The sequence below is a fragment of the Manis pentadactyla genome, chromosome 2 (assembly GCF_030020395.1).
Source record: "Manis pentadactyla isolate mManPen7 chromosome 2, mManPen7.hap1, whole genome shotgun sequence".
Lineage (NCBI taxonomy): Eukaryota > Metazoa > Chordata > Mammalia > Pholidota > Manidae > Manis > Manis pentadactyla.
The window spans coordinates 161,482,631-161,509,333 of NC_080020.1; the positions used below are offsets into that span (position 1 = coordinate 161,482,631).

The window sequence follows — 26,703 nt, forward strand, 5'->3', positions numbered from 1 at the left end:
ACTTCACACCCATTAGGATGGCTACAAACAAAACAGAAAAAAACAAGTTTTGGTGAGAATGGGGAGAAATTAGAACCCTGTGCACTGTTGGTGGGAATGTAAATTTGTGCAGCCACTGTGGAAGACAGCATGGAGAATCCTCAAAAAATTAAAAATAGAACCAAATATGATCCAGTGATTCCATTTTGGGTAAATATACAAAAGAACTGAAAACAAGATCTCAAAATGGTATTTGTCCACCCATGTTCATAGCAGCATGATTCATGACAGCTAAAATGCAGAAGCAACCCAAGTGTCCATCAACAGATGAACAGATAAGACAAATGTGGTATATATATATACAATGAAATATTATTCCGCCTTAAAAAGGGACTGCTAACACATGCAATAACATGGATGAACCTTGAGGATATTATGCTAATTGATGTAAGCCAGACACAAAAATTAAAGTATATATGATTCTATTCATATGAATACTTAGGGTAGTCTAAAATCATAGAGACAGAAAGTAGAATGATGTTTCCTGGGGCTGGGAGAGTGGGATGGGTTTTATTATTTAATTGGTACACAGTTTTGGTTTCACCAGATGAAAAGAATTCTGGTGATGGATAGTGGTGATGGTCATACAGCATTATGAATGTATTCAATACCATTGAACTATATCCTTAAAAATGGAGAAGATGGTAATTCTTTTGTTGTGTGTTTTACCACAATAAAAAAACATTGGAAAAAATCACTTGGGAGATTTTAACCAGTCTGATGCCCAATTAATTACATCAGACACTCAGAAGTTGGGATCCAGGCATCTGTATTTTTTAAAGCTCTCCTAGTGATCCAAGTGCAGTCAAAGCTGAATCCCAGCACACTAAAGGGGCAGTAGATGTCATTTCTCCCTTCTCAAGCCCTTCAGAACTACACTGCATGGAATGCTGGAAAGGACCACCTATCCATTAATAAAATATAAAAACCGGTATTATTTAAATGGTTATTTCTCTTATACCTTCTTTTTCAACCCCTTCCCACTTTTGCTTCTTGCCCTCTTCCTCCCTTCCCTTCTGCCAAGTATACCTAATCAGTTTGTATAAGTTTTTGTTTGTATGTGCTCTGTCCCTCCTCCACCAATTTGTCCTCCAAATCAGTGATTCACTTGCCTTCCCAGCTCCCAATTTATATCTTGTCTCAAGATCTAGCTCCAGTTGCAACTCCCTTCCCACTCCAGCCTGCCTTTTACCTTTCATTCTAGAGGCATATAGCCCTCAGCTAAATAATATGCCTGTGCACCTGCCTTGACCCCCACCATTCCTGAGATGATGTATCTATCATGTCCCTCTGGCATTTTTATTTTCTCATATTTATTGCATAGCATTGGGTACTTAGGGCTTAGTAAGACATGTTGGTTGATTGAAGATAGGTCTTCTTTGGGTTCTCTGAGTATATGTGTGGAATTAGTTGTTGGCTCATTTGGGATGTTAAAGGCAAGACACTTAGGGGAGGTGGAAGGATGAAAGCTGCTCTGTGCACCAGTCCCCATGCAAGGCCCTAGGGACTCACTTATGAAAAGCATAGCGCCTGCCCTAAGGAAATCAGTCTAAGGGGGAGGCAGGTAATTAAACGGGTGGTTAAAATACCTTATGGTAAGTGCTATGCTAGAGGTGAGCATGGTTTTATGGAAACTAAGAGAGGAGAACCTAAGCTACCACAGGGAGGTGGGGGAGGAGTCAAGGAAGGCTTCTTGCAGAAAACTTTAAGTTGTAAGTTATTTCCAACTTGAAAAATATGCAACTAACATAGGTTCACTGTGGAACTAAGAAAGAACACTGAAGATAAACATAAGCACCTTTTAAAAAATGTTCTGACTTGTTCCAAGTTGGAGGGAGCTATGAAACCAAATGTGATATCACTCCCTTGTATATGGTATTAACCTGGGATGCCGTGCTTAGTGACGAGTGCTTGAAAATACTGACCAAGTGCGATGCTGAAATCAGTGCTCTGCAAAGAGGCAGGGCCCCTGGGGAGTGAAGAGGGGGAAGGCCTGATCCCAGGGCATGGCCTTTAGAGGAGCTCCCTTTCATCCTCTGACTGTTGACAATAAAGGTTACCCAAACCTTGAAGGGTCAGTCTTTCTGTTTGGGGTGTTCCTTTCATTTTCCACTGCATCTATTATATAAGCACCAAATGTGTGTCCCCAACTATCTGAGGGGTAGTAGAGAGGGCCAAAGGAATTTTAGATCAGGTGTTCCTCCAAGGAGCTACCAGTTTGGCTAGGAACGGATCAGATAAACTCTGTATGCTTCTGAGGACAAGAATATTTTCTGAGTATGAAATCTCAAGTGCCTTGCAGGTCATCTGCAGCCTAGGAACTTAAGATATTTGATGAAGAAACAAAAACAGACTCATAAATGCAAAGAACAGACTAGTGGTGGCCATGATGGAGGGGGTGTGTGGGCAGATGGGTGAAATAGGTGAAGGGGAAAAAATTAGAAAGTTTGATATCTTGATCTGGGTGACAGTTATTACATGAATGTACATATGTCAAAATTCATTGAGCTGAACTCTAATGTTTATGCAGTTTATTGTATGTACGTCAGTAAAATAAAATATTTCTTGAAGAATTGAATGAACATATGAAACAAGTAGAAAACACCAAGTCAGTTTATAGACTCTTGACCAATTGTATCATGGGCCAAAAGGACAATAGCAACTTTTTGTTGCTGTTAACTAGTTGATTAATTTAAAGTGTAGTCACTGATATACTATCAACGTTCCTAGTTCAAAAGATACAGAAGAATATATATTTAAAAGTCTCCCTCCTGGTTGCACAATTCTATCAGTATATTAAAACCATCAAATTGTATACTTTAAATAGGTTAATCATACGGTGTGTGAATTATTGAGCTCAACCTGCTAAAACAGGATGAAGTCTCCCTTCTGTCCTCCCACCTTTGTGACTTGGCCACACTGTGTGCTTTCCCAGAGGCAACCCCATGACCAGTTTTCTTCTTCAAGAGATATGTAGGTACAGAGATAGAGATAGAAAGAAAAATATGTATGCATGTTTTCCTTCATTCTCTTTCCTTTTTCCAAACTATTAAGTCAGAGTCCTGAAATAATTAGAAGCCAAACATCTTACTACACTGATGGACAGTGACTGCAATGGGGTATGGGGTGAGGGGACTCAATAATATGGGTGAATGTAATAACCACATTGTTTTTCATGTGAAACCTTCATAAGAGTGTGTATCAATAATACCTTTAAAAAAGAAAAAGAATTAGAAGTCATTGCCTAGGAGACAGATTGAGTCTGACTGCCAGGACAGTAGATGAATAGACTGTGTGGTTGCAGAGACAAGGCCCAGGCAGGCACCAGAGCCGTATATTGGGTTATAGGCAGTGTGTTGGAAGAAGGGCAGAAATGCGCAGATCAGAGACTACAAGAAAGCTCAGGGCTTACTTTGACTCACAGGATTCCTGGGCTACTGCCACCATAAAAGATGACCAACATATCCCAGTTTGCACAGAACTTTCCCTGTTTTAAAGCAGAAAATTTCAAATCCCAGAATATGCTGTAGTCCCAGAGCTGTTAAATCATCCTGGCAGCTTGATCCTTTTTTCTCCCAAGAAGATGGTGAGTTGTATTTTGTATTTTCTGAATAGAGGTCTGATTTTTTTTCTCAAATGTTTCAGGGTGGAGAGAGACTAAGAATAAGCACAGGATGTAGAGGCCTTTGGGGTGTAATCTCTCTCCTTTTCCTCTCACCATCAATAGAGATACCAGCATACTTACTTGCAGAACTGAACTTGGAGGCTGGATTTTCTTCAGGTTTCTTTGGCTCAGGTGCAGATCAGGGGTCTTGATCCTTTCTGCCTTCTTTCTTACCTGACTCCCTCCAGTGATTTTTGTTCCCTGCGTCTCCTGGACTATGGCTGGAGTTTCCACTTTGACCTTTTGGCACATTCACTCCATCTTCTTAATTTTCATCTTTCCTTGTGGTCCTTCTGCCGGTGGCTGAGCCACAATTACTCCACCTGTGTCTGAGTGTCTGTGCCTAAGCTTTGAGATAGAGCAGGAGGGTTAGAGATTTGCTTACCAAAATGTTCTTCGGTAGAGAGGCTAGCATTACCTTTAGAGGCTATTTGGGTTTGGGAAGCTTAGAGGTTGGAAACTGACAGACTTTCTTCTAATTGAGCATTTCATTTTCTAGGGACTTCACACTCTCTCTCCTTCATGCACTTCTGCAAGATGTGGCTGAGGTCCCAGTCCTGTGATGACTTACTTCCTGTCCTCGATGGTGCCGTTCCTGAGTTTCTTCCCTTTGCTATTGTGGGTATCTCTGCTGAGGCTGACATTCTAAGTTTAGCTCATCCAGTGGATGCTGCAATTTCTCCTATTCCTTCTGTAGCTGTCCTTCTCCTTTTCTATCAGCTTTGTGAACAGGCTTTGCCCCTCAACAAATAAAGGCTGCTGGAATGAAATGCAAGGAGCTAGCCAAGAAATTGTCTTCCTTAGGAGTATTCTAAGGCTTTAGATTCAGTTTGGGTCTTTGGGAAGGACCCCTTTCATCATGCCTATTGTCATCCCAAGAGTAATAATTGCTGGAGCTCCATGACTGGATCATCTGTCTGTCATATGTCTTCATGGCCCCCTTCTCCTCTAGTCATTATCTCTACAGTATGCACTACCAAATACACTTCTGCTACTGCCTACCTTGAAATTACTGCCTCTGTCACAGTCTCTGCTGCCTCAGTCATCACAGCCATCCCCACCCCATATCAATCCATATCCTGTTGTAAGCCATCAAGATCCCGCATCCTGACACCCATTACAATATTGACCTCAATCATAATGATCTCGATGCTTGTCTCCAGAACTATCATCACCTCTTCTAGGCGGGTAGTCATCAAAGCTGTCTGTTGCAAGATGGGCCCTCCAGTTTGTATCTGTTTTGTCAGAATCCCAATTTCTATCTCCACTGAAAGAACAATCCTTCCTGTCATTATCCTGTGTTTCATCAGCACCACCCACTGGAATTTCCCTATGGCCTGGAGACTCCTCATTTGAGGCTCGTGGCTCTGAGCAAGGAATCTAATCTCAGGTCCTCAAACTCAGAATAACCAAATCTTTCAACCTCTCTGGATTGCTAGGTTCACATGGTAAACACACTGCACTGATATTTAATCCTCTAAATAATTTCTTAGACTGCCAGTAAAAAGATGGCGGAGTAGGAAGGCAAGGAGAAACCCCTCCCCATATACACACCAATGAAGCAACTACACCAAAAACAACTAACTTTGAAAACAACCTGAAGAGTGCAGAACAGATGATCTACACCTGGTGAAGAAGAGAAGACCACACTGAAAAGAGTACAGTCACAGAGTTGTGATCAAGCATGACCCAAGACCTTTGCCCATCTTAGCCCACAAGTGGGAGGGAGAGGAACAGAAAGGGAGAGCATAAGCACTCAGGAACTCTGCACACCTGTCCTGGATATCTGCTGGTAACATGAGCCCACATTGCACTGGGCTTTGGTAATTAATGGGGCTGGACACCAGAGAGAGTTGGGGTACTCTGGGAGGCTGAGACTTCTGCTGCTTGTGGAGAATAGGCATGCTCTATCAGTCCCACTGAGACTCAACACAGAGGTGGCAGTTTGAAAGATTTACCAGCAGCAAGAAGGGTGCAAAAGGGCAGAGATTAGATGGAGCTCTCTCTGTAGAAGAAAGGGCAAGGAGACAATGCTACCTCAGCCCAGTTGCACCAGACTTTGCTGCCTGGTAGGTGGAGCGAGGCTTTCCCAGCTTTCCTGCTCCTCTCTTAGCCCATCTGGGGAGGTGCCTGTGAGAGCCAGCTTTAAGTGCTCCTTCCTCCTTGAGGGCAGCCCAGCCCCTGTGCCACACTCACCTGCATATCCCCTTCTTCCCCTCCACCACCCAGGCAGGTAGAGGACAGCCCACCCACAATGATCCCAGCAAGAGCACTGCTTCCAAGCTCACAAAAGTCTGGCTGAAGAGAGCTGCCAGCCATGGAAGACTGAGAACAGCCACTGCTGGCAGACAGGCAGAGAGGTGGCCCCACCCACAGCCCACCAATGGCAACTGCAGCTCCACTGCAAAAGGAAAACCAGGCACAGGTGAGCAAAGAGTCTTGAGCTTCCGGGCACCACAGGATGCCTTCTTCATAGAGCCATTACAATCTAGACCAGAAGTTGTAGCAAATCTTTCAAATACAAAAGAAGAACCCAGAAACCCAGACAAAATGAAGGGCAAAAGAATATGTTCCAAACAAAAGAACAGGATAAGACACCAGAAAGAGGGCTAAATGAAATGGAAATTATCAATCTTCTTGATAAAGATTTCCAAATAATAGTCACAAATGTGCTCACTGATTTGTGGGAAAGTATTGGCAATCTCAGGGAGGACTTCCACAAAGAGAAGATTTGAAAAAGAGACACTCAGAGCTAAAGAATACAGAAACTGAAATGAAATATACAATGGAGAGAATGAATAATAGATTGCTGCAAGTAGAGGAGACAATCATTGAGATGGAAATTAGAGAACGGGACCACACAAAAGCTGAAAAACAGAGAGAAAAATAATTTCTAGGAATGAAGGAATGATAAGAGCTGTGTGAGCAATCCAAACAAAACAGTATTTGCATAATAGGGGTACCAGAAGGAGAAGAGAAAGACAAAGGGATAGAAGTCTCTTTGAGGAAATAATTGTTGAAAACTTCTCCAATCTGGGGAAGGAAATAGACATTCAGGTCATGGAGGTACAGAGAGCCCCTAACAAAAGGAACCCCAGGAATACAACATTAAAATATATAATAATTAAAATGACAAAGAGAGGGTATTGAAACCAGCCAGGAGAGGCAGAAAATATAAGGGCAACCACCTAACACTATCAGAAGATTTCTCAGAAGAAACTTTATAGACTACAAGGGGGTAGCATGAAATATTTAATGTGTGGAAACAGAAAAACTTTTAAGAATCCTTTACCCAGCAAGGTTATCACTTAGAGTTGAAGTAGAGATTAAAAGTTTCCCTGATAAACAATAGTTAAAAGAATTCACCACCACTAAACCAGTCTTACAGGATATGTTAAAGAGATTTCTGTTCTTAAACCTAAGTAGTTTTCATCAGTGAAAATAAACCCACAGTAAAGGTAGTAGACAAGTTACTTACTAAGCAAGCATCAATTTTTTAAAAAGTAGTAAAATAAAATATACACAAAATCAGTCAAGGGATACACAAAAAATGCAGATTACAGCATCTAATACATACAGTGTGGAGGAGAAAGAAGAATAAAAAGGAGAATGTGTTTGAAATACAGTGACCAAATAGAGACTGTTATATATTTAGGAAACTGTTTATGAGCCTTATTATGGTAACCACAAGCCTATAATAGATATGAAAAAAAATTTTTAAAGAAATCCAATTATAGCACTACAGAAAACCATCAAATTACAAGAGAAGAGTATAAGATAGGAAGAAATGAACAGAGAGGAACTACAAAAAACAACCAGAAAACAATTAATAAAAAGGCAATAACTACATACCTATTAATAACTGCCTTAAATGAAATGGCCTGAATGCACCAGTAAAAAGACAAAGGGTGGCAGAATGGATAAAGAAACAAGACCCATCTAGATGCTGCCTACAAAAGATTCATTTCAGACCTAAAGACACACATAGACTGAAAGTAAAGGGATCAAAGAGGATATTTCATGCAAAAAATAGGGAGAAAAAGCAAGAGTAACAGTATTTATATCAGACAAAATTAGATTTTGAAACAAGGAAACTAACGAGACAAAGAAAGACATTACATAATGCTAAAGGAATCAGTCCAACAAGAGGATATAATAATTATAAATATCTATGCACCTGACATAGGAGCACTTAAATATGTAAAACAAGTACTAACAGAACTAAAGGGAGAAATAGACAGCAATTCAATCACATTAGGGGACTTTAATATGCCACTTACATCAATGGACAGATCAACTAGACAGAAAATAAGTAAGGAAATAGAGACACTGAACAACACACTATATCAGAGGGATTTAACAGATATATACAGAACATTCTACCCAAAAGCAGTAGGATACACATTTTTCTCAAGTGCACATGGAATGTTTCCAAGAATAGATCACATATTAGGACACAAAAAGTACCTCGATAAATTTAAAAAGATTGAAATTGTATCAAGCATCTTTGCACATTACAATGGCATGAAACTAGAAACAAATTACACAATGAAAACAAAAAATCCCTACAAACACATGGAAGTTAAGCAACATTCTTCTAAATAATCAATGGATCAATAAACAAATCAAAGAAGAAACCAAGCAATACATGGAGACAAATGAAAACAAAAATACAACAGTTCAAAATATGTGAGATGTGGCAAAAGTGGTTCTAAGAGGAAAGTACATAGCAATAAAAGCCTACCTCAAAAAACAAGGACAATCCCAAATAAACAGTCTAAACTCAAAATTAAAGAAACTATAAAAAGAACAAATGAAAACAAGAGTTAGTAGGAGGAGTGACATAATAAAGATCAGAGCAGAAATAAATAAAATAGAGAAGAATAAAACAATAGAAAAAACAATGAAATCAAGAGCTGGCCCTTTGAGAAAACAAACAAAATAAACAACCCCCTAGCCAGATATATCAAGAAAAAAGAGAACACAAATAAACAAAAATCAGAAACGAAAAAGGAATAGTCACAACTGACACTCCAGAAACACAAAGAAATATTAGAGAATTCCATGAAAAACTATATGCCAATAAATTGGACAACCTACAAGAAATGGACAAATTCCTAAAAAATACAACTTTCAAAGACTGACCTAGGAAGAAACAAATTTGAACAGAACAATTACCAGTAATGAAATTTAATTGGTAGTCAAAAAATTCCAAAAAACAAAATCCTTTACCAGATGGCTTCACAGCTGGATTCTACCAAACATTTAAAGAGCTGGTACACATCCTTCTTAAAGTATTCTAAAAAGTAGGAGGGAATACTTTCAAACTCATTCTATGAGGCCAACATCACTCTAATACCAAAACCAGACAAAGACTACAGAAGTAAAATTACAGACCAATATTCCTGGTGAGCATAGATGCAAAAATCCTCAACAAAACTTTAGGAAACCAAATTAAAAAATACATCAAAAGGATCATCCATCATGGTCAAGTGGGATTTATTCCAAGGATGCAAGGATGGTACAAAATTAATAAATCAATCAACGTGATACACCACATTAACAAAAAGGAGATTTAAAAACTGATCATTTCAATAAATGCTGAAAAAGCACTTGAGAATATTTAATATCCATTTGTGATAAAAACTCAATAAAATTGGTATTTTTTTCTCAACGTAATAAAGGCCATATATGACAAACTCACAGCTAACACCATACTCAATGGCAAAAAGCTGAAAGCATTTCCTCTAAGATCAGGAACAAGACAAGGATGTCCATACTCACCACTTTTATTCAACATAGTATTGGAGGTATCAGCCATGGCAATCAGACAAGGTAGAGATAAACAGCATCCAAAATGGTAAGGAAGTAGTAAGACTGTCAGTATTTGCAGATGACATGACACAATATAGAGGAAACCCTAAAGACTCCACTAAAAAACTATTAGATCTAATAACTGGATTCAGAAAGTTGCAGGATACAAAATTAATACACAGAAATCTGTCGTATTCCTATATATTAACAACAAACTAGCAGAAAGAGAAATCCAGAAAATAATTCCATTTACAATTGCATCAAAAAGAATAAATACTTAGGAATAAACCTAACCAAAAATGTGAAAATACCTGTATTCTGAAAACAATAAAAAACTGAGAGAAATTAAAGAAGACACTAATAAGTGGAAATCTATCCCATGCTCATGGATAGGAAGAATTAATATTATCAAAATGGACATCCTGCCCCAAGTAATTTACAGATTCAATGCAATCCCTACCAAAATACCAATGGCATTTTTCAATGAACTAGAGCAACTCATTATACAATTCATTGGGAACCATAGAAGATCCTAAATAGCCCATGCCACTCTGAGAAAGAAGAAAACTGGGAGGTATTATGCTCTGTGACTTCAAGCTATACCATACTGAAGCTACAGTAATCAAAACAATTTGGTACTGGCACAAGAACAGACCCATAGATCAATGGAACAGCATAGACAGTGCAGATATAAACCCATATATATATGGTCAATTAATATGTGATAAAGAAGCCATGAATATACAATGAGAAAGTTGGTCTTTTCAATATCAGGTGCTGGGAAAACTGGACAAATACATGTGAGAGAATGAAACTGTATCACTATCTGTGTATCCATATACACATATGTACATACTATATGTAATACATACTATATGTAAATCCATATACAAAATATATACATATATACATACTATAGGTATACATACTATATGTATACATACATATATACATACTATATGTAAATCCATATACAAAAGTAAACTCAAATGAATTGAAGACCTAAATATAAGACATGAAACCATAAAACTCTTGAAAGAAAACATAGGCAAAAGTCTCTTGAACACAAGCATGAGCAATATTTTTCTGGACACATTTCCCAGGCAAGGGAAACAAAACCAAAAATGAACAAGTAGGACTACATCAAACTAAAAAATCTTCTATACAGCAAAGGACACCATCAACAGAACAAAAAGCAACCTATAGTATGGGAGAATATATTCACAAATGATTTATCTGATAAGGGGTAACATACAAAATATATAAATAATTCATACAACTCAACAGCAAAAAAACAAGTAACCTGGTTAAAAAATGGGCAGAGGACCTGAACAGACATTTTTCCAAAGAAGAAATACAGATGAACAACAGGCACATGAAAATATGCTCCACATTGCTAATCACCAGAGAAATGCAAATCAAAACCACAATGAGTTATCACAAATCAGTTAAAATGGCTACTATCCAAAAACAAGAAATAACAAGTGTTGGTGAGGATGTGGAGAAATGGGAACCCTCCTACACTACTGGTGGGAATATAAATTGGTTACAACCACTGTGGAAAGCAGTATGCAGTTTCCTCAAAAACCTAAAAATAGAAATACCATAAGACCCAGTAATCCCACTTCTAGGAATTTGCCCAAAGAAAACAAAATCCCTAATTCAAAAAGATATATGCACCCCTATGTTTACTGCCACATTATTTACAATAACCAAGATATGGAAGCAACCAAAATGTCCATCTATAGATGAATGGATAAAGAAAAGGTAGTGTGTGTAGACAATGGAATATTATTCAGCCATAAAAAAGGAAAAAATACCACCATTTGTGACAACACGGTTGGACCTAGAGGGTATTATGCTAAGTGAAATAAGCCAGTTGGAGAAAGACAACTACTACCCTATGATCTCACTTATTTGTTGAATCTAAAAACAAAAAACAAAAAAAGTAACAAAATAGAAGTAGACTTATAGACACTGAGAAGTGACTGGTGGTTACCAAGGGGAAGGGGTTGGGATAGGAGGGTGCAGAAGGTGAGGGGGATAGAAGGGCACAAAAATCCTCAATCGTAATACAAGTTAGTCATGGGGATGGAAGTATGTATAGCATGGAGAATATAGCCAATGGTTCTGTAACATCTTTCTTTGTTGATAATAACTGCACCAGTTGGGGCAAGGATTTAATAATGTGGGTAACTGGTGAATCACTGTGTTGTATACTTGAAACTAATATAAGCATGTATATCAATTATACTTCAATTAAAAAACAAAAATTTCTTAATGGAGCCTTCTGTCACATCATGTACAGGTTCCCTAGAAAAGTAGGGTAGGGTAGCTATTTGAAAGGTAATCTGTTCAATACAGGGTTTCTGAATAGCTAGCAGAGCAGTGGGCAGGGTGGAATGGTCAATTGGATGAGCCCTGTACACATGGTCATTAGTGTGCCAAGTGGTTGAAACATCTCCTAGGGCTTCTGTTTCATCAACCCAGCTGACTGGTTTGGGGACATTTGCTTCCTCCAAGAGTACCCCATCCTCAGCCAAAAAAGTGTATTGAGGAGTTACTCTTCCCCTACTTACTCTTTTCTGCTGAGGCTGCCATGTTGGGAAAGAGAGAGTGGTCAACCCATTTATGATTAGGCAATGACAGTTTATGTCTAGTAATATTTCTTGCCTTGAAATCAACTTTACCACAGACTGGGAGAAAATATTTGCAAAAGACATTTTTTATAAAGGACTGTTATCCAAAATATACAAAGGACACTTAAAACTCAGCAGTAAGAAAATGAACAACTCAATCAGAAAATGGGTAAAGAACCTGAACAGACACCCCACCAAAGAAGAAATACAGATGGACAATAAGCACATGAAAACATTAACAAATTTTATGTTATTAGGGAAATTCAAATTAAAGCAACAGTGAGATACCACCATGTACCTGTTAGAACACTAAAATCCAAAATGCTGGCAACACTAAATGATGGGAAAGATATGGAACAACAGAGACTCTCAACAATTGATGGTGGAAAATGCAAAATAATATAGCCACTTTGGGAGACAATTTGGTGGTTTCTTAGAAAATTAAGCATACTCTTAACTTTCGATCCAGCAATTGTACTCCTTGGTATTTACCCAAAGGAGTTGAAAACTCATGTCCACACAAAACCCTGCACAAGAACATTTATAGCAGCTTTATTCATAATTTTCAGAACCTGGAAGCAACCAATATGTCTTTCAGTAGATGAATGGAAAAATAAACTGTGCTACTTGAAGACAATGGAATTTTATTCAGTGCTAAAAAGAAATGAGCTATGTATCAAATCATGAAATGACATGGAGGAAACAAATGTGTTTAGGATACTAATCAGAATTATTTTATAGCCCATGCTGATATCGCCAAGATCTCAATCTCCAATGGATCTGATCTATTTCTATTTTTTTCTTCTGATTTTCTCTCACATGGTTCTATTTACTGACATGACTTGCAGATTTTTCCTTAAATGCTAGACAATGTGTATGAATAATTGCAAAGTTCTACATGATGCTTTCCTTCTCCAGAAATAATTTAATTTCCTTCTGGCAGAAAGAGTAGGGGCAGATCACCCTAATTCAATTAGAGAATGTGGTACTTGGAGACCGGCTTGAGGTTTTCTGAGGCTAATTTATTTCCACTTTGTTCTTAGTTCTATGCACAGTCCATTTGGAATCTCAGCTGAAAGCCTGGAGGTATTTTTCAGAGCTCTGACTTCTTGCTGGGTCCTGACTTCCAATTTTTGCTTCTCAGAAAAATGAGTCTGTTTCACGTTTTAGCTTCTTATCTGCCTCTTTCTGCTTGGACTTTTGACCTCTTACCTACAAGGCTCAGGAATCAGCAAATGTCTTGATGGGAAAAGTGGGAGTGGAGTATCAGCTCACTTTTTAATAATTGTCTTTTCCCTGGGATCTAAGCCTTTCCAATCCTGGCTTTCTTGCTAGCCCTGAGCTCCGTGTCTTGTTTTGGTAGCCCTGTCAGACTCCTAAAAGCTCTCTAAGCTGCACCTTTTGCTTGGCCTCTGTAACTTACAATTCAGCAAAATGTCTCAAGGTGGGAAATGATGGAGACTGTTATTCTGATTTCATTGCACTTTCTTTTTTTTCTCCATTCTTCCTCAAGTCCTAGATGCCTTGGCTGCTTTCTGATACTTTGAAAGATTTGGTTTTGGTTTTTGTAAAAATTGAACTTTACAGTCATTCTTAGTGAGATGTTTGCTGTAAAACCAGCTCTTACGTCAGAGCTGGAAGCACTTGTCCAAATACTCCCAGCTAAGATACAGTTTTCAGTCTGGCCCACTTAGAAAATTACATGCTATGTGATGATTTTATTTTCCCACCACTTTTCTTTATTTGAACCACGTGGAACACGTAACTGTCAGAGGACACCACATCCTTTGGGTTTTATTTGACAGTAACAAATCTTTTATGTACAGATATGCAGCTATTTTTTTTCTGTGTTGCCTATGACATTAAAATAGTACTATTTGGTGTTATTTGGTAGACACATAGGCAGGCTTGGGCCTGAAATGCCCAAAAGGTTTAGCCAGGTGATCCTATGATTATATTTAATTTAAAAAATCATCATCCAAATAAAAACACAAAATAAAAAATAAATGATCTTATTCTGTACTTGCTGGCCGTTAAGAATATACTAGTGGTCCCACATGAGAAATAATTTCATCTCTGGTTAGTGATATAAAATGATACTTTGCACTTGTGTTTATTTATTCTACCTCACTGTTTAGATTTTTTTAAATGTAAAAATGTGTAAATATTCTCAATAGAGAACATAAACATGATGTTATAGAAAAATGGAACTAAAGTGAGCAAAGAAAATACCTGGTGGAAGTGACCACTGAGAACCCCAGGGGAAAATGACCTCAGAGTACACCTGGCACAAATGACAAAAAATACCTGGTGCAAGTGACATGGAACACACCATGAGATGTAGGGAGAAGCGGGTTGTCCCAGAGCACAGAGCAAATTCCATGGCTAATCAGTGTCTCTCCTTCAAATTGGAAAAATTGCATATACCTGCAAGAATAAAATTACCTCCTTTCCCTAGCACATTAAAAGGTGCTCAAAATCATCATCAGGGAAATACAAACCAAAACTACAATGAAATACCACTGCATACCCACTAGAGTAGCAAAAAGACAAAATCATGTGTTGGTGAGGGTCTGGAACAACTGGGACTCTCATACACCACTGGTGGGGGTGTAAAGTGGAACCACTTTGGAACACTGGCTTATTGGACATTTACATATCTTCTTTTGTGAAATTTCTGTTCAAAACACTTACAAATGGAAGAATTTATCCAGGTAAGCACCCAATAAATTTTGGCACACAGTGAAATATGCAGTCGTTATAACCATAATAATACTGTGTAAGAAACCATCCGAAATGCAGTGGTTAAAACAACAAAAATTTATACTCTCACACCCTTCGCCTGGGAGTTGACTAATCTAGCTGGAGCATGAATATTGTTTGGCAGATTTTTATAAAGTTAAACAGACATCAACCACATAAGCCAGTTATTCAACTTCTAGGTATTTATGCAAGAGAAATAAAAGCCTCTGCCTACACAAAGACTTGTGCATGGATGTTCATAGCAGCTTTATTAGTAATAGTCAAAAATTGGGAATATCCCAGTGCACACCACAGGTGAATGGATAAACAAATGTGGCACTTATGTAGTAAAATACTACTCAGGAATAAAAATAAATTAAGTACTGCTACATACAACATGCATGGATTTAAAAATGTTATATTGAATAAAAGAAGCCAGACACAAAAGAGCATATACTGTATGACTACACTTACTAAAAATCCTAGAAAAGTCTACTGTGATGGAAGAGATCAATGATTAGGTGGCAACTGGGTGAAAAGAAGGGTCCCCTCTGAAGGGACATAAAGAATCTCTTGGAGGTGATAGGAATGTTCTGTTAAACTTTCTATGGTGTTGAAACTTATCCAAGCATGCACTTTCTGTAGGTACAGTTTATTCATGTATCATACTTCAAAAACACAGGTTAAAATTTTCTCCTTCATCCTCATTAGCAGAACCCCAGTTTTGTCTGGAGTGGCAGCATGCCTCCCTTGCAGCTCAGGGTGACCTGGTCTTGGCCTGTGAAATATAAGTAGAAGTTCCCTCATGAGGCTTCTAGGAAAGCTCTGACACTGGTCAAATTCAGGTGGTACATGTCTTTTGTTATTCCCCTTTTCCCTACCTGTAATAAAGAAATGATGCTGGAGTGCTGTTCTGACGTCATGAAATGATATGCCCGAAGAACAAAAGTCACACATGAAGAATGGAAAAATAGAAGGAGCATAACTAAATATAACATAATGGGAACTGTTGCCTCAGTAAGAAAAATAAGTCCCTTACATGTTTCAAACACTATATAGCGGGTTTTTGTTATGTACAATTTATGTAATCTCAACAGATACAGACTTTCTCTGTTAATGGATTGAGCCTAGGATTCTAAATCTCTGACCTGTTTTCCTAACTTTCTGGACCAAGTTCAGTTTTAGAACCTTAATTCTAAACCTGGAAGACTTGGCCAGACACCCAAGCAGCAGTTTCTTTTCCTGGCTCAGACACATTGATCAGCTCTCATGCCTGGTCCCAACTTTACTTACACCTCCCTGAGGTTCTCAGACTCAGATCCCAGTGCAGTCACCATGACCCTCTACACTGTCTTAAACCTGGCAGATTCTCTCTTCCCTCCTTCAAGTTATTTTCCCAGAAAGCTGACTATGACTCAGGACTTTTCTTCCTTTTCCAAAATGGAAATATTTGCATGTTATTTCCCTGAGTATAAAATAAAGCTTGACTCTCCTTACTGGGGTTTTCTACCACTTTTCTCTGCTGTCGGTGCCTTTTACATCATAGCACTTATCTTTATTTTCACAACATAATATATGTGTGATTATTAAAGTGGTGTCTGTCTCAATAACTAGATAGATGTTGAGCTTCAGAAGGGCAGGGACTATGTCTGCTTTGTTCATATCTTTATTCCTATAGTACTCTCTGAATAGTAATGAATAAAGAAATAAATGAAACTTTCATATCATTTACAGGTGGCAAGCAGACTCCTAGTTCATTAGTTCAAATTACTGTTCATGCCATGATTATTTTTTGGAAAAGTTACCAAACCATGAAGACTGGGTTCGCTAAAATATATACACTAGCAGACCATTACAAGTAGACAACAATTGTTTTTCATCTAATGTTAGTTTTCTGACACTGTCTTCATATTATCTATTACATTTTTCAGTTAGGCGGGAGATGTTATTTTCTGTTTTGATGACTAATTAATGATCAACTAGTTTGAGCTCTCTCATCTATTTTCTCTTCATTTCACAATAACTTAATCTCCACCTTCTAATCTCTTCTTTCAATGTGGAAGGCATGCCCCTGTTTCCTCAAGATATTCTGGGATCTTGTTTCCTTCATCGCCATGTTCTAGGTACAGCAACTACAATCCCTTTCTTTCCACTTGTCTCTCTGTCCTGTTTAATTTATTCATTCAACAACTATTTATTAAATGCTTACTAAATACCTAACACTATTTTAGGCTTTTGGAATAGATCAGTGAGCAAATCCTCATAGAGCATATATAGAAGTGGAGGAAGACAGACAATAAACAAAACAAATATATAAATTATAGTATTTAAGGTCTAAGGAAAGAACTAAAGCCGGGGGGAGTTTTCAATTTTAAAAAGCCTGGTTAGGAGCGGATTCACTGGAAAGGTAACAAAGCCTCAAAGGAAGTGAGGGAACAAGTCTTGTGAGTATCTGGGCCTGATGGGCTGAATTGTGTCCTCCTTCTTCCAAATATATATGAAGTTGTTAATCCCAGTGCCTCAGATTGTAACCACGCTTGGAAATAAGGTCTTTAAAGAATAATTAAGTTACAATGAAGCCTAATGAGGGTTATGACTTGGCTAATGGGGAAGCAGAAGATGAGTGAAAAATGTCTTACAGAGGTAAGACTGAGTTACTGGGTTAAATGTAGCCTGATAAGACAGAATTGTCCTTTGAATGCAGCCAGTGGTGGCCTCAGCAAGAGCAGTTGTGGGCATGAAAGCCTGGCTGCAGGGTGTTTGATAAGGATATGAGGAACTAAAGATAGGGAGCTTATAACATTGTAGAGTTTGACTGAACTGAGGAGCTAGAAAACCTGGTAGGAGTGGAGGGGAAGCCAGGCTTTTCGTGTTTTGCTTTGGGACAGAAAAAATGAGCTTGTTCACATGGCAGTATCTTAAAAAATCTTAACCGAGTTTTGATGGGAGCATGTCTCAGCTTCAGCCTCTCAACTAGTCTCCTCAGCGTTGACGCTATTGCTTTGAATTCACTGCTGATGGGTGCATCTTCCAAACCCACAACTCACTGTTTCAGTCATCTGGTGAAGTCATCAGGGTGACCTTAACTGCTATGAGAAAATTTTGAATGCCTTAAGAAAACATTAAAATCTTCTCCAGTTTGGCCTTTTGCAGTTTTATCTTTCTTTATTGAAGCCCTATAGTGAGGTGCAAAGCATGGCAGCCAGGGTCAGAAGGCTTGTTACCAAGTCACGATTCTGTAAATAGCTATGTGACTTTAGATGAACTACGTTAAGTGCAGCGGACCTGGGCTTCTTCCGCTTTAACGACGGACGGGGCCGGTGGGGTAGTCTGGATCATCTGCAGGTCACAGGCTGTAATTCTCAGCGTCGTGGTGGCCGCATGCAGGATCCTTTCCTGAATCCACTCTACCCCTTCCAGTGCTAGGAATCACGTGCCTTGTGTGGTCACTTATTTTGCCTGTTTTGCTTTTGCCTTTCCAAACAGATCAGGGTTTTAGAAGAGGCACAGAGGAAGCACCTTTAAGGTCCGCCACCTCCCCGCCACCAGGGACTCTTCTCCTCCCACTCTTCTTTCACTTGGGACCATCCTCTCCTCATCCAGAATCAGCCACGTATTAAGTACCGCTTCCAACCAATCAAAAAGAAGTTACAGCAGCCTTTGAGGAGCATCCACTTTCACCAATGATCTTCAAGTTCCCTCTAGCGCCTCTCTTTGAGAGGCGAGGCCAACCACCGCTATGACCAATCTGCTCCACGAAAGATATTGCGGGAACTGCGTAACTCACCAATCAGGCAAGAAGACTGCAGGGAGGGGCACTTCTCATTGGTAACTGCGTCCGGAAGAAGGCCGGGCCTCAGGAGACGACAATACGATCTGATTGGCAAACGTGATGTTGACATCTGGGAAAGCCCACCTTCTCCAACAAGGACGGGCCTGAGTCCCCGGAGTGGCGGTGGCTGCAACCAATCCGAGAGGAGATGCGCGGAAAGTTTGCTCAATGGGCGATGTCTCAGGGATGCTGTCACTCAGGTGGCGGTGGCAGAGGCCGGACTAAGACGTGGCCGGGGAAACGCGGCTGGCTGTTCAGGCTGGCCGGTTGGCGGTGGAGCTCTTAGCGCGTCCTTGTCTTGGTTGGGGGCTCCGAGCGGCGGGAGAGGCGGGCCGCGGCAGCTGCACCTCCATGCCCGCGCGTGGGGCGGGCCGCTGATGGAGCGCACCACTGGCCCGGGGCGGCTCGCGCGGGCGCTGCTGCTGCTGCTGGGGCTCGCGGTGGGGACGGTGGCCACGGGGCGCGCCCCCGACCTCCCCGCGCCCACGGCGGAGACGGCGTTCGGCCTGGGGGCCGCGGCCGCTCCCACGTCGGCCGCGCGGGTGCCGACGGCGGGGTCCGTGGCTGTGGCTGAGGTGACGGTGGAGGACGCCGAGGCGCTGCCGGCGGCCGCTGGCGAGCCAGAGCCGAGGGAGCCGGAACCCGACGAAGAGGCCGAGCTGCGGTCGCGCGGCAGGTGAGCGGAGCGGGCTGAGCCCCGAAGCCACTGACCGGAGGCTCCTTGTTTACGCGCGCCAGGGACCATCGGGGCACAGGGATACCCCTCAGCTGAGGCTTCTCGCTGGCGGAGGAGAGCCGGGGACCGGGGGCGAGCGCGGGGCCGCCTTCCCAGCTCCCGAGCCAGTGACTGGTCTCGCTGTGCTCCCGGGCGCTCTGTCCTCATTGGGCGAAAGCACCGTCCTCCAGGGTGTCTGGGGTATGCCTGGAGAATGGAGCGCAGGGGTAGCAAAGACGTCACTTTACCTCTTTCATTGTTTTCGGGCTTTTTTCATGCCCTCAAGAACTTTACGTTGCTCCTTTTCTTTCGTGAATCACCCCTTGTCTCTGCTAGGATGACAGCTGTTTGGGAAAAGAACTTTACAAAGCGATTTCTACATTTCCCTTTAAACACAGCCCTGTAGTGATCCTGGACCAAGGTTGAAAGTCAGTATTTCTCCAATTGGTATCTGCAGAACATCTGCACCAGAATCACCTGGGGATGCTGGTTAGTGTACAAACTGTACAATTTTCTAGGCCCCACCCAACTGTACTGAATCAGACTTTCTCTGGGTAAGAATCTGGAAACAGCAAGTTGATCAAGGACTCCAGACAATTCTTGACTACACTTAAGTTTAAGAGCAATAGGTAGGTTCTTGAATTTTGGCATTTCTTTGATGTTTAGAGGGTTTACCATATAAACATTTAACAAGTTGTCTTACTTGGTTTGCTTAGCCTCCTTAAAAATGTAACTCCAAGAAACATGTTTTAAAACACCTTTCAAATTCTGAACACACATGTAAGGCATTTTAATGGTAAAGTATTTTGCAGACAGCTAATCTTAGCACACCTGGGAAGAAAAGTGATGTCCCATGTACAAATGGAGTGATAAAAGGAGTATTAGGTAAATAAACCAGGGAAGGCTAGAATCTGGATTGGAAAGTATTGTAAGGTTATAATATGCAATACTAGATCATAAAAATTAGATTTAATTTTTAGTTAAATACCAGAACCTTACTGTGTATACCTGGGAACCTTAGCATAGTTCTCTAGGCACTATTTGAATGCATATATGTGGATTATTTCTCTTTTAAGCTGCAAATAATTGACAACATTTCATAGGTTTTGCTAATGAATGAACTTTCCTGGAAGAGTGTTTTTGTTTATCTTAAACTTCTGAAGGACCTGCTCAAATTACATGAAGTAGAGTAAGACTTCACTTTTCTTAAAATACAGATCCACTGCAGCAAGCACTTTTTGGCACTTAAAATGGCCCCAGATGCCCTGTGGCTACAGAGATCAGGCAGATAGTCTCTGCCCTCCTGGCAGAATATGCAGTGTAGCAGTGAGGATTAGCTGAGGAGATCCATAATGGCAGTGCAGAGCAAAGGCGAATTTGCTGTCACTGTCCCAAGGTGGTTGTGGTGTTCAGTAGCAGGGGTGGGGGAAGAAGTGATGTGAGTAAGGTGAGAAGAGTCTGTGGCAGAATGGGTTGGTTTCTGAGAAGTGAGTAGGATTGCTGATGGCAGACACTGGACTTGAGGAAACAGCAAGAAGTATAGAAGCTGGAAAGTATGTTTAGGGAACATTTGTGTGTGTTTGTGTCTTCTGTGTATGAGAGATGCAGACGTACATGTGTGCTGGGCAGGGAGGAGTAGGTAATGAGACTGGAAAAGTACATTGGGAACAAATTGTATATATTAGTCTTAAACTAATAGCATGTGAACAGCTTGGGAGCATGTTAGAAATCCAGAATCAAGCACCACCCATACCCACTGATTGAGTTATCTGCATTTTAACAAGATCACCATGTGATTCACATGCATGTTACAGTTTGAGAAGCACTGAGTAGAGTATCTTGAGTGCCTGACCTGGTTAAAGATTTTACTTAAGGAATATTTATTTCTCCAGTAATACTGTATTCTGAAAACATGCAATAAGGGTACCAAAAGGAGAGTGTTATAGCGGTGCAGATTAGAGGTTTGCTACCAAGTGGCTGGATATAGAACAGCAATGATAGATTTGAGAGATAAGAGATCGAATCTTGGTTCCTGGCAAATTAATTGATTCCTTCTCCCTTGGTACCCCTGTCCAGATGGAGAGTGGGTGGCCAGACAGTGAGGGCACACACAAGAAAATTGAAAGACTCAGGGGAGCACGGGAGAAGAGGTAAGATTGTTGGGCATGGTGACTTAAAGGTGCAGGCAGGACATCCAGCAGGAGAGATTGATAGGCGAGTCGAAGTGAGTGACCAAAGTTGGAGAGAAGTCAGGGTCACCAGCTGAAACTGTGAGAAAGAGGAGGCTTACGACAAAACTTCAGGAAATACCTTGTATTTCAGCGAGGATGAGCCAGCAAAGGAGTCAGAATGCCAACTGGCTAGATTGGAGGTGTAGGTGAGGACTGAGAAGAATGAGGGATTTGGTGATGAGCGCACTTGAAGAATTTACGTAAAGCAGTAGAGGGTACTGAGATTGCAAGAGGTTAAGGATTCATCCTTTTCAGCCTCACTTCCTCCTTCCCTTACTGTTAAACTTGACGAAAGGCAAGTTTTAGGAACAGAGACTTCTGATCTTATACATTCAGAGGGGGGAACCTGTAGATCAGGTTGAAAAAGACATAAGTAGAGGAGGGGGAGAAAGTAGTTGAAGAGGATCTATTTGGCAAGCGGGAGGACCACTTCTTTCACAGAAACAAGGAGAGTGAAAATACAGGAGTTTTGCCTGGCAGAGACTAAGTGATCTTCAGCAAACAGAATTGGTTAGGGGGAGAGAGGCCCAGGTTTAGGGGGATCCGCCGAGTAGCTTAGGATAGTGTGGAAAGTCTGAGAATCTGTGGGTAAGTACATTGAAAGAGTCAACAAAAGATGAAGAAAAAGTTCATAAAACTTCTTAAGTGTTCTTTAAAAAAAAAAGTAAAACCCAGATAATATCAGTTCCATAATAATAACCAATATCCTGTTTGTTTTAAGGAGGAGGATTAGGCAAACAGATTTAAATTAACTAAGCGTTTATCACAAACAGCTGTGAGGAAGTATGGTACTTGTAAATTGTTTTAGAAAGAGGGAGGTGGGGAATTAAGGTCTCTATTTTTGTGAGTTGTGTTTTAATGCTCAAGAATAGGAAACTCGCTGGTTCGTTTTTTTTTTCCTCTTGATGGAGGTTTCACTGATTTCCTTTCGCTGTATTTCAAGCATGTGAATGAGGGAATACACTATTTTTTTCTTTTAAAAGTAGCTAAAATACACTTGTTTTTCTATTAGCAGTCTTGTTAGTTCTCCTTCTATTAACCATTACATTTAGTTAGAATTTAAATGGAATGGCAACTGCAGAAAGCTAGGAAGAAAGTCACAATCTCACCTCACTTTTAAGTTTGTGCAGTTGGCAAAAGTTACAAGTTACCAGTTTTCTGAGTCCCACCCAGACAGCAAATTGCAAAGTGTTACATGGGGTTCCTGCAGTGGGCTGGGCATCTTGGTATTGAGAACAACTGACAGCCTCACAAGTTGGAGAGACCTAGTTTCATCTTAACTGCCACGCTACATCGTAAAGTATTTATTCCTTTTCCTCTGCCTCTAATTCCCCTCTAACAAAAGCATTACTAAATTTGACGTTAATCTGTGGTACTTCTTTAATTTGTCCGTGAACTGAATTTTTGTGGATTTATGAGATAATATGGAAATACTTTGCAAATGTAAGAGAATTTAATGCTTTTTTATTTCTCCTCACTCTCTTTTCACAAACTGATATGATGTGAATCAATGGTACAAAAATCTAGTCTTCCTCAGATTTCCAGATGCATAATCAAGCTTTTTTTCTTTTTTTTTTTTTTTTCACTAATATGACCATTGAATAATAGAATGTCAGAACAGTCTTGAAAGGGAACTCAGTCATCTGGTCGCAACATTGCTCACTTATCTGACCCCAGACTTTTAAAGTTAACTAACAATAACCTTTAAAGAAGAATTTATACATTATGTTCAAGGTGAGTTGTAAGCCAAAATCAATACATCAAGCGAATAATGGACTATCTTCCTGTCTGCAATTGTCTTAACTGACACCAGCACTCTGGATACAGTCTGTGACATGATTAAGGAGACTGTTCTCTGTTGGAGCTGCTGGTTTTATCAGCTGCTGTGAGCCTTAGCTTTGACATGGCTCTTCATTCCCTAAATGCTGCCTGGGAACTCCATTCGCTCTTTGCCTTTTTTTTTAAGAGAGGACCTGCTTGTACATTTTTATTACAAAATGTTTTAAAACACAAAAAGTGGAGAACTTGTAGGCTACAGAAATAATTATGAGGTGGCAGTTAATTTTATTTTTTTCACCCTATTCTATTTGTAAATAACCATTGTGATTAAAAATGTCTACTAGAATCAAGTATAAAAAGTGCTACCAGAAATATTTTCATCTAATAGGAAAAGGATATCCAACACTCTCATATTGTGTACAACACTGAAAATGTAGATTGTATTTCTTTAAGGTCTAGCTGATATGTTAGCGTTATAGAGTGTAGTTGGTAATTTTTGACATTATATTTGTTTTGGTTTAGGACATGGCTAGTCTTGTGACATGTTTAAATAAAGGAGGTTTGATTTGAAGTTTTACTTAGTAAGTAAGTACTAAGAAACACAGTCCAGTTAGTAACAGTTTGTTTTTGAACAAGGACATATGCCTCCTTGATGGAGAGCATATGTTTAGGTAGAGGATTCTTGGTTACATCAAAAAAACACATTTAACCAAATTGTATTTTAACTTTGTGGCCCTTTTTTCCCCCAAGAAAGGACAGGTGCAATTTTAATATAAGCAGTTGTTAATACAGAAACTTAATAGATTAAGTGTCTAATGTTTAATTGATATAAGCTGTCATGTGCTTCTTTCACATGGGAAATTTCTATATGCAGCAAGCCTCCTTTAAAATTATTGTATTAAAGAATTCAGCATATATTTATGAGACTGATAAATTTAATTGTAAATAGGTATTCTGAGTGACTTAAGTCAAAGCAAATTTTTTAATTAAAATATCATTGATATACATTGATAAGTTTTCACAAATGCCTAGGGTACCTAACTGGTTTTCTTGGTTTCACTGGATATGGCTGGTAATTGTAGGTCTGCTTTTGTTATGTAGCTGTATTCCTATTATGTTAATGTGTGTGCGCAATTTAATTAGTAGTTTAAAACCTATACATGCTTATGTTACTCTACAAGAAGATATGTCAAAGAAGTAATTAATCTTCCCGTGTTTTCTTCCATCTGCTACTTCTATAGCTTTTCTTCTTCCTTCCTAATTACAACCCTTTAGTAGAATTCATGCCTCATATCGAAAATTACCGAGTATCATAATTCTTCCAAGTGGTAAAGATACCTCAGGACAAATGCTGGGCATAGAAGCCACAGGGCATAAATCTGCAAAGAAGTAAAAAGCTAACCTTTTCAAACAATAAGGCTTCTCTCTCACTTACCAACTTTACATTTCCCTGTATGGCCCCGGAAGATGACTGGTTAGCCAGAGACGGGTAAGATTCCTCAAGGGAGGAACAACCTAAGACAGGCACAGTCGCAGGGGGACCATCAGGAGAGAAATTGGGGATCAACAGAGGGGAGGCTTAGAACCTCACCCCCCCTGTTTTGAGAGAAATCTTCTGCATCCGTGGATGTTTTGTTGCCCTTGTCTAGCTTGGATTAGTACTTAGTCTATAGGCACAGACCTGATCATCTACATTTGCCCTCTTACAGCACTAAATTATGTTTTCTACCTTTATCTTGCATCTACCTACCACTTCAGCATTTTATTAAAAAAAAAATAAGGGAGAAATGTGGGATTCACATATAAACAAGTATAAAAATCAAACGAATAATCATATCTGACTTGATTGTTTATAGTTCATGATGCGTAATCAAAACCGAAAGTTTCTGTGATATGACTGCCCTTGCACTCTTCACCATGTAAGAACTTATTCACTATGTAAGAACTTATTCACCATGTAAGAACTTGTTCGTTATGCTTCAGAAGATTAGAGACTGTTGAGAAATGGGCTTGGGGTTGATTAATGACTGTGCATTGAGTCCCTTATACAGAATTTTATTGTTGTTAACAACCATTTGATCAATAAATATGAGAGATGCCCTCTCAAAAAAATATATCATTGATATAGAATCTTACGAAGGTTTCACATGAACAGCATTGTGGTTTCAACATTCATATTATCAAGTCTTCAACCCCCTATGGCAGTCACTGGCCATCAGTGTAGTAAGATGCTATAGAGTCATTACTTGTCTTCTCCGTGCTGTACTGCCTTCCCTTGACCTACCTATATTGTGATTGCGAATTATAGTGCCCCTTAAACCCCTTCTCCCTCTCCACCCACCTCCCTGGCCCCTTTCCTTTGGTAACCACTAGTCCCTTCTTGGAGTCTGAGTCTGCTGCTGTTTTGTTCCTTCAGTTTTGCTTTGTTGTTATACTCCACAAATGAGGGAAATCATTTGGTACTTGTCTTTCTCCACCTGGCTTATTTCACTGAGCATAATACCCTCTAGCTCCATCCATGTTGTTGCAAATGGTAGGATTTGTTTTCTTCTTAGGGCTGAATAGTATTCCATTGTGTATATGTACCACATCTTCTTGATCCATTCATCTACTGATGCACACTTAGGTTGCCTCCATATTTTGGCTGTTGTAAATAGTAGAGCAAATAGTTTTTTTATATTGGGTATTCATGGTGGCAAAAGGTCATTTCTGCTCAGTTGAGGGTATAATCAGAGCAATAACAGGATAAATGGCATCTTGATGAAATTTCTGGAGTGAATGAAGGTTTCACATGATAGCAATATATTAGTTGTTTCGTACAGTTAACAGAATGCTGGAATTAGAGTTAGAAGCCTTAATTCATGCTTCTGTCAAAAACCACTTCTTTGGTGCATGACCTTAGGTAAGTCACAACTTTTCATATCTTTCTCAACCTCTTTTTTTAAAGGTATGAATAATAGTGTCTGCCCTACCAACATTTGTTCATACAACAAACACTGATTGCATTTCACTAGGCACTTGGCACTCGTGGATGCTGAGGGCAGATAAATGGACTGCTGGGCTTGTCCTGGAGTCCCAAGTCTGACAGGGAGATCATTGTGTTAAAGAATTAACTACAGTAGAATGGATGATAAGTACATAAGAGTAGTGTCAGTGGGAAGAGAATGGAGGTATCAAGTGAGCGAGTCCTTGAGTGTGACATGTCTAGGTCAGTCAGGGCAGCAGGGCACAGAGCAGTGGTTCCCAAG

At 39.8% G+C, this 26,703-nt stretch overlaps 1 protein-coding gene and 1 pseudogene across 4 annotated transcripts in view; one reads left to right on the forward strand and one right to left on the reverse strand.

Annotated features, from left to right (window-relative positions):
• Window positions 1-12,118, reverse strand: part of LOC118935052 (eukaryotic translation initiation factor 4B-like) — a 37,587-nt pseudogene extending 25,469 nt beyond the window's left edge.
• A 6,737-nt stretch (window positions 12,119-18,855) lies between these two features.
• EIF2AK3 (eukaryotic translation initiation factor 2 alpha kinase 3) overlaps window positions 18,856-26,703 on the forward strand; it is a 66,200-nt gene continuing 58,352 nt past the window's right edge. For 2 of the 4 annotated variants that reach the window (XM_036931067.2, XM_036931068.2), the window contains exon 1: window positions 18,862-19,406. In XM_036931067.2, the coding sequence (XP_036786962.2) occupies window positions 19,108-19,406 (299 nt within the window). In that variant the 5' untranslated portion in view covers window positions 18,862-19,107. Of the gene's footprint in view, window positions 19,407-26,703 lie in introns of all 4 variants that reach the window. The other 2 variants (XM_036931069.2, XM_036931066.2) reach the window with 2 other exon arrangements.